The sequence below is a fragment of the Aythya fuligula genome, chromosome 13, assembly GCF_009819795.1.
Source record: "Aythya fuligula isolate bAytFul2 chromosome 13, bAytFul2.pri, whole genome shotgun sequence".
NCBI classification, from domain to species: domain Eukaryota; kingdom Metazoa; phylum Chordata; class Aves; order Anseriformes; family Anatidae; genus Aythya; species Aythya fuligula.
Window position 1 is genome coordinate 6,191,074 of NC_045571.1, and position 11,417 is coordinate 6,202,490.

The 11,417-nt window shown below is 68.6% G+C and overlaps 1 protein-coding gene across 1 annotated transcript; it reads left to right on the plus strand.

The window, feature by feature from the left end:
- Positions 1–83: 83 nt before the first annotated feature.
- DGKK (diacylglycerol kinase kappa) lies at positions 84–11,314 on the plus strand. The gene is made up of 28 exons (XM_032196560.1): positions 84–302; positions 3,222–3,332; positions 3,431–3,511; positions 3,674–3,778; positions 3,898–4,030; positions 4,121–4,227; positions 4,370–4,495; positions 4,605–4,707; positions 5,868–6,030; positions 6,131–6,239; positions 6,393–6,532; positions 6,634–6,715; positions 6,918–7,009; positions 7,147–7,246; positions 7,467–7,704; positions 7,929–8,027; positions 8,130–8,229; positions 8,330–8,437; positions 8,663–8,759; positions 8,849–8,956; positions 9,050–9,163; positions 9,265–9,399; positions 9,485–9,651; positions 9,734–9,851; positions 9,950–10,231; positions 10,312–10,417; positions 10,694–10,824; positions 10,910–11,314. Exons 1-28 carry the CDS (start codon positions 105–107, stop codon positions 10,982–10,984), a joined length of 3,528 nt encoding a protein of 1,175 aa, XP_032052451.1. The 5' UTR covers positions 84–104; the 3' UTR covers positions 10,985–11,314.
- The last annotated feature ends 103 nt before the right edge of the window (positions 11,315–11,417 follow it).

An 11,417-nucleotide genomic window follows, 5' to 3' on the forward strand; every position in this document is an offset into this window, starting at 1 on the left:
CACGGCGTGTGCGCGGCGGGGTGTGTGGGGGGGAGGCTCCGCGCCCCCAATTTCTGGGTTCTCCTTGCCCCGGCAGGGCTGAAACCCCCCCGGGGCGAGAGAAGATGGCCGAGAAGGTGGTGGCCGGGGACCTGTTCCTGCGGCAGGCGCGGGAATCGGTGTCGTCCCTGGACTCGGACAAGCTGTCCCCCGTGTCCCCCGAGGCGGGCGGCGAGGAGTCGTCGGACAGCGAGGGCGAGCAGGAGGGCAGCACCCACAAACTGATCCGCAAGGTGTCTACCTCCGGGCAGATGCGCAGCAAGGTGAGGGGCGCGGGGACCCCCCCCCCAGCCGCTGCCCCTTCCTCGCCACAACCCCCCAGGCTTCGTGGTTTTGCTTTTCTTTTTTTTGTATTTTTGTATTTTTTTTTTATTCCTTCCCCTCCCAGCCTTTTGCTCGGGGTTGGCGGCGCGTGCGTGTGGGTAGGGCCCTACAAAAATACGGGGCGCTGCCGTGGGCGCGGGGACATTTGGGATGCCCAAACCCGTGGGTTCAGGCTTTGGGGGGGGGGGGCTCAGAGCCCTCGGTGCCGTTCGGGGACCGCCGGCCCCTCGCTGTGCCGTGCCTGGGGGTGCCGGGGGGGGGCTCGCCCCAAAGCCAGAGGGGCCGGGCAATGTCCCCGCGTCCCCCAGGCCGGGTGTCGGCGCCTGTCCTCTCGGCCACATCCTGCCCGGCGCGGCGATGAGCCGTGCAGGAGGCGATGCTGGGGGCAGACAGCGGGCGGGATGCACGTGTGCCGGCCGAGGCGGCCTCTGTGCACCCGTATGGGGGGGGGGCAGCACCCCGGAGACACGGGGCTGGTGCTTAATTAAGCAGGAGGTTAATGAAGAAGGGGGAGCCCGGTGGTAGGGTTCCCGAGAGATGCCCGGCTCGGTCACGAAGAGGGGGGACCTATTTTTGGGGTGTCCTCAGCTCTGCTCCTGGCCGCTGCTGGCAATTGGGGTCTGCAGCCACCTGCTGAGTTTTGGGGCCCCCACCCCACTGTCTGGGGGGGCGAGCGTGCCCCCCTCCCCAACCCCCCCCCATATCACGGTGCGGGGACAGGGCAGGGCGCGCACCCCGTCCCCACCTCCGCTGCGTCCTCCTCTCTCAGCGTGCGCCCCAAAAGCCATCCTGCCCCCCACCCCCGAGCACCCCAGTCCCTCTCCATCCGTCACGCCCCCCCCCGTACCCCCACACCTCCCGCTCACCGTTCTGCGGGCTGTAATTGCCGGGGCGCCCCGCGGGGCGCTTTGTGCCAGCCCCGGTGCGGAGGCGGCGAGGCCATTGTGCTCGGTGACAATGACAGCTGCCAGGCGCAGGTGCCCCTGCCGGGCTGAATGGCCCCAGGACGGGTGGGGGGCCTCGCTGCCGCCCCCTCTTCCTCCTCTTCCTCCTCTTCCTCCTCCTCCTCGCTGTGGCCGGGGACTGCCGGTTCCAAGCGCCGGAGCTGAAAGGGGGCTGCGGGCAGCGGTGGGGACCATGGGGTGGGAGCGTCCCTGTGGGGTGAGCACCCCCGTGGTTTTGGGGGTTGCGTTCCTCCAGCCCCAAATTCCTGCTGCTGGGGTGCGCCGCAGGTGCTCGGTGGGGCCGGGGGGGTCCCCCTGTGTGCAGCATCCCCCCGTGGGGCACCCCGACAGCGAGTGGTCCCGTTCCTGGCCGGAGGTGTCCTGCAGGACCCGAGTGTGCCCAGCAGGGCCCCAGCCTCTGGGGGTCGGGTGCTGGTGTCGGGCGATAGGGAGGGTGAGATCCCGGCCGCTGGAAGAGGGCGGTGAGGAAGGACCCGTGGGGCCAGCCCAGCCTGCGTGCTCTGAGGTCCCCTGTACGTTTTGGGGTCCACTGCACGCATTGGGGACCCCTTGTGTGCTCTTAGGTCCCCTGTATGGTTTGGGGACCCCCTGCATGCCTTGGGGTCTTCTGCAGGCCTTGGGGTCCTCCTTCATGCTCTGAGGTCCCTGCTGCGTGCTCAGCTGTCCCCGGCACACTTTGGGGTCCCCCGCTGTGCTTCGGGGTCCTCTCCCAGGCTGCAAGGTCTCCTTCATCACTCAAGGTCCCCCTCTGTGCTTCGGGATCCCCATGTGTGCTTTGGGGTCCCCCTGCGTGCCCCGAGATCCCTGCATACCCTGAGGCCCCTGCGTGCTTTGGGACCCCCCCGGGGGTCTCCCAAGCCCACGTGCCCACCGGCCAGCCGGCACGGCCGTCACCCCAGACCCCCGCACGGTGCCACCAAAGCCCCAAAGCGGGGCCGTGGCGAGGGGACCGGGCCCTGCCTGGTGGCACGGGCGGGGAGGGCGCAGCGCCTGGGCGGCGGAGATAGCCCCGGTGGCACCGGCCGGATGTTTGTGAGGTTTCTCAGCCGCGCTGCCCTCGCCTCGCTCACACTTTCCGTTGTGCACGCGCTGCAGCCCCGACCCCCCGGCAATCCTGCAGCCCCTCCACCCCCACCTCGTGTTCCTGCGCGCCGGCGTTGGGGCCGCAACCTCGCAAAGGTCCCCGCGGCACGGGGTTTGGGGAGGGAAGGGGCGAGCTCCTGCCCTTGCAGCAGGACCCGTCCTGGGGGGCACGCGGCTGCAGCCGAGCCCGGAAGAGCCCCGGCACGCTGCAGAGCCCGATAACGGCTTGCAGCCGACCGCAGCCCGCGGCTCGCACCCCGACCCTGCTGCCTCTGGGGGGAACGAGGCCGGTGCCTGCCCCATGGGCCGGAGCGGGGACGATGCCCGCGAGATGCAGGTTGGTGGGTCCCAGCCCCCCCTCTCCGCCTCCTCCTCCTCCTCCTCCTCCTCTTGGCGCTTCTTGCTCCGAGCGGGGAGGTTTTTTTGGGGGAGAAAGCGCTTGCTTGCTTGCGTCCTGCACAACCCTTGCGTCGCCAGAATTTTTGGTGCCCAGGGAGGGGGCCGGGGGGCCTCCAGGCTGCGGCGCTGGCACCTGCCTGTTCGGATCGTGCCGCCCGCCTGGCCCCCAGCCAGGCAGAGCCGGGCTGCGGCGCTGGCTGCCGACCCCGCTGCGCCAGCACTGGGCCGCTGGCACCCACCCGGTGTCCCCTGGCTCCTTGGCACCGGGAGCTCCTGCTCCTCGCCATCGGGAGCCCCCCCAGCTCCCCCAGCTCATCCTCATGCCCCCCCCATCCCCTTGGGCATCACCACGGTGGCCGCCCTGCGCCCCTAGGGGGGTCCTGGGTGCTGATGTCCCTGCGGTCCCTGCAGAAGAGCGTGAAGGAGGGGCTGCTGCTGAAACAGACGAGCTCCTTCCAGAGGTGGAAGAGGAGGTACTTCAAGCTGCGGGGCAGGACGCTTTATTACGCCAAGGATGCTAAGGTAGGCGGTGGGGGGGCCTCCCGAGCCCCCCGCCGAGCTCTCCCCGGGGGGGGCTGGAGCCTGCAAGCTCAGCAGCGAGCGGCGCTTTGCCCCTGCAGTCCCTGATTTTCGACGAGGTGGACCTGTCCGACGCCAGCGTGGCCGAGAGCAGCACCAAGAACATCAACAACAGCTTCACGGTGAGGGCCGGGGGCTCTCCGCGGGGCCCCCCTCCCCGCGCTGCTGGTGCTGGAGGTGGCACCGATGTGCTGTATCGGGGGGGGGGGTTCCTAGGGGCTGGCTCGCCGTGGGGTGGCCCTACAAGGGGTGGTGGGGTGTGTGGGGTCCGTGGCTCGCTGCAGGTGATCACGCCTTTCCGGAAGCTCATCCTGTGCGCCGAGAACCGCAAGGAGATGGAGGACTGGATCGGTGCCCTCAAATCCGTCCAGAAGTGGGAGATCCACGAGGTGGGACAGCCGTGGGCACGTGGGGTGGAGAGCCCCGAGGCTGGGGTCCCTCGGGGGCAGGCCGGGGGCTCAAAGGGGGGGGTCCTGAGGGTGCTGACGGAGCCGGCTGTGCCCCGCAGGCCACGCAGTTCAACATGGAGCACTTCTCGGGCATGCACAACTGGTACGCCTGCTCCCACGCCAGGCCCACCTTCTGCAACGTCTGCCGTGAAGCCCTCTCGGGGGTCACCTCCCACGGCCTCTCCTGCGAAGGTCAGCACCCGGGGGGGGGGTTGATGTGGGGCGATGCCCGCGGCCGTGGGGCTGGGGACCGTCCTCACTCTTCCTCCTCTTCCTCCCAAGTGTGCAAGTTCAAGGCCCACAAGCGCTGCGCCGTCCGGGCCACCAACAACTGCAAGTGGACCACGCTGGCCTCCATCGGCACGGAAATCATCGAGGACGAGGACGGGGTGAGCCCGCGGGGGGGCCCTGGCGGCACGGCCACCTCCCCCGGGTGGTGAGGGTGCCGGGAGGTGACGCCGGCTGTCCCGAGGTGGGGGGACACCCCTGCGCCGTGGTGGCACGCGGGTGACACCCGCACCCTCTCCGCAGGTGGCCATGCCCCACCAGTGGCTGGAGGGCAACCTGCCGGTCAGCGCGCGCTGCGCCGTCTGCGACCGCGCCTGCGGCAGCGTCCGGAGGCTGCAGGACTGGAGGTGCCTCTGGTGCAAAGCCATCGTAAGGATCCGTGTCCCTCCCCCCCAAAAAAAACCTTCCCCTGGGGCTCAGCTGAGGCTGGCGGCGTTGGCGTCGTGTTCCCCAGCGCGAGCGTCCCCATGCCCCCCAGGTCCACAGCGCCTGCAAGGAGCTCTTCGGCAAGAGGTGCCCCCTGGGCCAGTACAAGGTGTCCATCATCCCGCCGACCGCCCTGAACAGCATCGATTCGGATGGTGAGCGGGGCAGGGGACGGGGCTGTGGTGGCACTGTGCCCGTCGCCTCCCGGCACGCTGGGGGGGGGCAGCATCAGTAGGTTCCAGAGTGAACGTCACCCGCAGACGTTCCCTCCCCGCTCCCCGCACCCTTCTCCGGAGGGGCCCAGCTGGCCTCCGCCGAGCGAAATCTGTTCCTCTCCTCCGGATATTTCTTCTCTTGTTCTTTAATGATTTCCACCGCTCCGCTCAGCCGGTGGCTCATCTGCTGCTCGTTACTCATCGGGATGCTGTCAGGGCAACCATCACGCGGCTTCTCCTCCCTCTCCAGAGCCGTGCCCGTTCCCTCCATCCAGCCCGGGGACCGGGGTGGCCGAGGTGTCCCCGAGCCGGCTGCGGGCCAGCTTTTATCGATCCTCCCGCCTCGGGCACATTTCATTCCCTGTCTCATTCCTCTAAAAGCACTATGCTGCCTGCCAAGCCTCCCCGGGCGGCTGCGTCATCTGCACCCACCCGCCTGCCAGGTTGGCAGAGCTGGGCGAGATCCTGCAGCCTCCGGGGGCGGCGGGTCCCTGGGGGGCTCCGGGTGCCACCAGGGCGGAATGGGGATCCCCCCGTGGTCCCCCAAAAGCAGCCCCCCACGTGCCACCCCTGCTGCCCCCCGCGGAGGGGCGGGCTGGGCACAGGAGCCGGCTCCGTGGCTCACTGGGTGCCCGCGGGGGCAGCGCTGGGGAGGGAACCAGGCTCGGCTCTGCCCTTTGTGCTGGCCTGGCACAGCCTTGCCTGTCCCTGTCCCTGTCCCTGTCACATCCTCTTCCCCTTCAGTGTCTCCATTCCCATCCACAACCTCATTCCTTCCCGTTCCCCATCTCCATCCCCGTTTCCATCTCCATCCCTTCCCCATCCGTGTCCCATCCCGTTCCTTTTCCCATCTCCATCCCCTCTCCATCCCCATCCCATCCCATTTTCCTCCCACCTCCATGCCCTTCCCCATCTCCACCCCCTCCCCTTCCACTTCTCCTTCCTTACCCCTCCCACATCCTTGCCCCCATCCCCATCTCTTCCCCTCCGTCCCCTGCCACCCCCGGCCACCCTCCAGGCCAGGCACGGGGTCGGGGGCTCCAGAAGTGCCTCCTTCCTTGGGGACAGGGACAGGGCTCACTCCCGCGGGCTCCCTGCAGGTTTCTGGAAGGCCACCTGCCCCTCCACCTGCTCCAGCCCTCTCCTGGCCTTCGTCAACTCCAAGAGCGGCGACAACCAAGGCGTCAAATTCCTGCGCAAGTTCAAGCAGTTCCTCAACCCGGCCCAGGTCTTCGACCTCATGAACGGGGGCCCGCACCTGGGGTGAGCGCCGGCGCGGGGGGTGGCACCGCGGGGAGCCCGGCGGGACCCCCAACCCCCAGCGCCCTCCCTCCTCCTCCTCCTGCCCTCCTGCTCCCCGCAGGCTGCGCCTCTTCCAGAAGTTCTCCACCTTCCGCATCCTGGTGTGCGGCGGCGACGGCAGCGTGGGCTGGGTGCTCTCCGAAATCGACGCCCTGGGGCTGCACAAGCAAGTGAGCCCCCCCCCCCCCCCCCCCACCCTCCCACCCTCCCACCACCACCGCTCCCGTCCTCATTTCCCCCAGGGGGACCGCCACCCGCAGCACCCAAGGGTGCTCGGGGTGGGCGCAGGGGCTGAGCCCCCCGTCCCCGTCCCCGTCCCGCAGTGCCAGCTGGGCGTCCTGCCCCTGGGCACCGGCAACGACCTGGCGCGGGTGCTGGGCTGGGGCAGCCTCTGTGACGATGACACCCAGCTGCTGCAGATCCTGGAGAAGCTGGAGAGGGCCACCACCAAGATGCTGGACCGGTGAGGGATGGGGTGCAGGGTAGGGGGAGCTCGGCTCGCCCCCCCGGGATGGGGTTTCGCCCTGGGGTGACGCAGGCATCCGCGGTCTCCCTGCTCGGCAGGTGGAGTGTGATGACCTACGAGGCCCCCAAGCAGTCCCCAGCGGCCCTGAAGGAGGAGGAGGACGGGGACTCCAACATCCAGGTGGGCACCTTTGGGGACGGGGGGCTCTTGGGGGGATGTGGGGAATGAGGCAGCGGCACGAGGTGAGCGTGGCGGGGCTCAGCCTGGCAACGTGTCCTCGTCCCGGTGCCAAAAGGGGGGGGGGCACGGTGCTCAGACGAGGCCGTGTCCTGGCTCGGGGACACCCCCCCCAGGTGTCCCAGCCCGCGCTGTCCCCTGCCAGGCCCAGATCTCCCACTACGCTGACTCCGTCGCCTTCCACCTGGCTAAAATCCTGGAGTCGGACAAGCACTCGGTGGTGATCTCCTCGGCCAAGTAAGGGGGAGCTGGGGGTGACGGGGGTGATGGGGCCGGGGGAGCCGAGCCCCCCAGCGCTGCTGAGCACCCCCTGAGGACCAGGCCGTGCCCTGGCCGGTCCCATTCCCCCTCCCAAATGCTGCTTCTCTGGGCAGGTTCCTCTGCGGCACCGTCAATGATTTCGTGGCTGAGGTCGGCCGGGCGTACAAGAGAGCGACCGAGAACAAGCAGGAGGCCGAGCTGATGGCGAGGAAGGTGAGGGAGGGGGGAATTATTTGGGGTGCGTGTCTGGGGGTACAGCCCCAGGAGGGCTGGGGACCTGGCGGAGACGTGCGTGCCACGGGGGTGCACGGACACTTGGGGTGCCCGAGCTCTCGAGGTGCCCAGGCACTTGGGGTGCCCCAACCAGCGTATGGTGACCCGGGGGCATTTGGGGTGCCCGAGCATTTGGGGTGAGCCTGTGGGCGCCCCGCAGTGCGCCATGCTGAACGAGAAGCTGGACTCGCTGGTGCGGGAGCTGAGCGAGGAGGCTCAGGCCGCCGTGGTCCCCGAGGGGATGCCGCAGGCCGGCCCGGCCGACGCCAAGGAGCTGGAGAAAAGTGGCTTCAACCCCAGCCCCGTGCCCCGCATCTTCAAATCCAAGGAGCAGCTGATGCTGCGGGCCAACAGCCTGAAGAAGGCCCTGCGGCAGATCATCGAGCAGGCGGAGAAAGGTGAGGGGGCGGCGTGGGGGCGGCGCGGGGTCCGTGCCTCAGTTTCCCCGACCGCATCCTCAGCCTGGCAGCAGCGCTGCGGGGTCCCGGAGGAGCATTGCTCCTTCTCTGGGGCATTTTTCTGGTGCTGGGGGAGGTCCCAAACGCAGTGGGATGGGGGAGCAGCTTTTGGGATGTGGGGCGGGTGCCCTGGGCTCGCTGCCAGGCTCCGTGTTTGCACCCAGCTGTGGACGAGCAGAACAAGCAGACCCAAGCCTACCGTGCCAGCGCAGTCCCCAGCAAGAAGGACAGCTCGGAGGAGCTCAACAAGGAGGAGAGGCTCTGTAAGGCGCCGCTGTGGCACACAACACGCCTTTTTTTTTGGGGGGGGGCAACGGGGAGAGCCGTGGGATGGGCTCATTCAGCAGCAACCCCCCCACGGCCAGGCTCCCGGCGGGAGACGGTGACCTCCGCCACCTCGTCCATCCTCCTGGAGCGGCCGGACACCTTCGGCAGCCTGCAGTTCCCCGAGGAGCCCAGCGTGCTGTGAGTCTGGGGGGGTCCCGCCGGCCCCCTCCCCGCCGACTCCCCACGGGTTTTGTGCCCCGGGTCCCGGTGCCAGCCCCGCTGTGCCTGCTGCTTTCAGCCACTTCTCGGAGAAATGCGTCATGAACAACTACTTCGGCATCGGGCTGGATGCCAAGATCTCCCTGGAGTTCAACAACAAGCGGGACGAGCACCCCAAGAAGTGCAGGTTGGCTGCGACCCCCCCACACCCCCCGGGGAAAAAACCACCGGGAGGGACCACTGGGATACTGGGATGCTGGAGGGCACCGCTGGGATGCCAGAGGGGGAGCACCAGGATGCTGGAAGGGGCCACGGGGATGCCAGGAGGGGCTGGTGGTGGGTCAAGGGGGGGGGCTGTTGGCAGCGGGGGGAGCCTGGCGGCCCCGCTCAGCCCCCCCCCTGCACCCCGCAGCAGCCGCACCAAGAACATGATGTGGTATGGGGTGCTGGGCACCAAGGAGCTGCTGCAGCGCACCTACAAGAACCTGGAGCAGCGGGTGCAGCTGGAGGTAGGGGGGCCAGGGGTGGCGCGGGGATGTGGGGAGGGCATGGGGGGTGTCGTGGTGCCCCCCCCATAGGCTCAGCCCTCTCTTGGCAGTGCGACGGGGTGCCCATCTCGCTGCCCAGCCTGCAGGGCATCGCCGTGCTCAACATCCCCAGCTACGCCGGGGGCATCAATTTTTGGGGAGGCACCAAGGAGGACAACGTGAGTGCGAGAGAGGGGGGGTGCGCCGTGCCTTTCTGTCAGCCCTGGGGGGGGGAAGGCTGAGCCCAACCTGGTTGTGCTGCCCCCCCGCAGAACTTCGGAGCCCCCTCGTTCGATGACAAGAAGCTGGAGGTGGTGGCCGTTTTTGGCAGCATCCAGATGGCCGTGTCGCGGGTCATCAACCTGCAGCACCACCGCATCGCCCAGGTAGGGCCAGGGGGGGGCTGTTGGAGGGGTGATGATGGTTTTTTGGGGGCGCCGAGCCCGGCGCTGCCACCGTGCCAGCCCCACACCGTGCGCCCCCGCAGTGCCGCGTGGTGAAGATCACCATCCGCGGGGACGAGGGCGTCCCCGTGCAGGTGGATGGGGAAGCCTGGATCCAGCCCCCCGGCGTCATCAAAATCCAGCACAAGAACCGAGCCCAGATGCTGACCAGGGACCGGGTGAGCCTCACGTGCCGGGACGCTGATGGGGGGGGGCTCCGGGGCTCTGTGGGGACGGTGACAACCTCCTGGCCTCCACTTTCAGGCGTTTGAGAGCACCCTCAAGTCCTGGGAGGACAAGCAGAAGGGGGAGAGCTACCGCGCAGCGGCGCGGCCGCGGCTCAGCTCGCAGCAGTCCATGGAGTACCTGACGGAGGAGGAGAGCAGCCTCCTGCAGCAGCTCTCGCGGGCGGCCGAGAGCCTCATCGCCAGGTCAGCCTGGGGGCCGAGGGGGTGGTGGTGGTGGTTTTTGGGGTGGGGGGCAGCCCTGCTCCATCCCGACCCCTCCCCGCAGGATCCACGAGGCGGCCAAGGCGCACAAGGCGGTGGAGCAGGAGCTGGCCCACGCCGTCAACACCAGCGCCCTGGCGCTGAGCGAGGCGCTCTCCAACAAGGCTGCCGGCGCCGCCGAGGTGAGCAGGAGGGGGCTGGGGGGGTGTTGCGCCCCCCAACTCGATGCCCACCACCCCTGTAACCTTCCACCCCCCCGCTGCCCCTCTCTCCGTCCCAGTTTCTCAGCAGGAACGCGGCGGTGGAGGTGGTGCTGAGCATCAAGGCGCTCTACGCCGAGACCAGGGCGTTCCTGGAAGGGAAGGCGGTGAGTGAGGGGCCGGGGACCCCCCCGAGCCCCCCGGCTGGTGGCAGCGGGGCTGGGGACGGTCCCTGTCCCCCGCAGCTGGACTCGCCCCAGGAGGAGGAGGCGCTGCAGGGCCCCCTGAGCGCGCTGGGCCAGGAGCTGCAGCGGCTGCTGGACGTGCACTGGCTGGTGCCCATCGCCCACCCTGCGGAGGAGGTTTGAGAAATTGGGGCTGGGGGGGGCGGTGGGCGATAACGGGGGGGCTGCAGGAGCGCGCTCAGCCCCAGCTCTTGCAGGAGAGCGGCGGCAGCGCCAACAAGGGCAGCTTCAAGCTTCGCCTCAACATCCCCAAGCCCAGGAGGGACAAGGCGCAGAAGCAGAAGGCCAACAGCGCGCTGCCGGGTGAGGAGGGGCCGTGGCTACCTGCTGACCCCCCCCCAGCAGCCCCACAAGGGGTTGGGGCGCATCCCTTTTGTATTTCCATCACCAACGCACCCTTTGGGGGCGATTTTTCTCCTGGTAGCCCTGCAGAGCCACCTCGCTCTGTGGCGAGGCTCAGCCCCTGGGGGGTTTTGGCGAAGGGGAGGCGTTTGGGTGCGCCAAACCCCCTCCAACCTGGGGAACGGGGGGGTGCTGCCTGCCCCCCTGTTCTACCTCTCTGGGTTTCCTCCCCGCCAGCGGACAAGTGGGGCGCCGAGGAGGTGGCTGCGTGGCTGGAAGCGCTGGGTTTGGGGGAGTACAGAGACATTTTCATCCGGCACGACATCCAGGGCTCCGAGCTGATCCTGCTGGAGAGGAGAGACCTGAAGGTACCGCTCCTCTCCCCCCACCCGGCTCCGGGGAGCATCCCTCGAGCCCCTCAGCTCCTTTTTTTTTTATCCCCCCCACCCCCAGGACCTGGGCATCACCAAAGTCGGCCACATGAAGAGGATCCTGCAGGCCATCAAGGAGCTCAGCAACCCGCCCTAGGCTGGCGGCAGCACCGGGGGGGCCGCCTGGGACCCCGCTGCCTCCTGTGTGTGTGTGTGTGGAGCCCCCCCGCTTGCCTTGCTTTGTCTGTTCGTCCCCCAGCGCCCCTGGAGCCGCTGCTTCTCGCTGAGCCCTCGGGGCTGGAGGCACCGGAGCAGAGATTTGGTCCCTGCCAGCAACCCGGGGTGGCGGGGTCACTACAGGAGCCAGGGAGCTGGGCTGCAGTGTGGGGCCAAAGCAAAGATTTCCCCCCCCCCCAGAAAAAAAATTCCCTTTCCCCCAGTGGGTATTTAAGCTGTGTAAATATTTGGAGAAGAGATATTTATTGCTGCTGCTGGCGTGGTGTCATTGCTTCAGGGAAGGAGGGGGGGGGAGCGGGACCCTTCCAGCAGCCCCCGCCGCGCCCCCAGGAGCCACACACACCGTTTTATAA

Excerpts from the sequence above, each read along its gene's own strand:
- DGKK (XM_032196560.1), top strand. The coding sequence starts at position 105 with ATGGCCGAGAAGGTGGTGGCCGGGGACCTGTTCCTGCGGCAGGCGCGG. Across the intron at positions 6,716-6,917 it reads ACGGGGACTCCAACATCCAG|GCCCAGATCTCCCACTACGC; the intron begins GTGGGCACCTTT and ends GTCCCCTGCCAG. Across the intron at positions 8,760-8,848 it reads AGCAGCGGGTGCAGCTGGAG|TGCGACGGGGTGCCCATCTC; the intron begins GTAGGGGGGCCA and ends CTCTCTTGGCAG.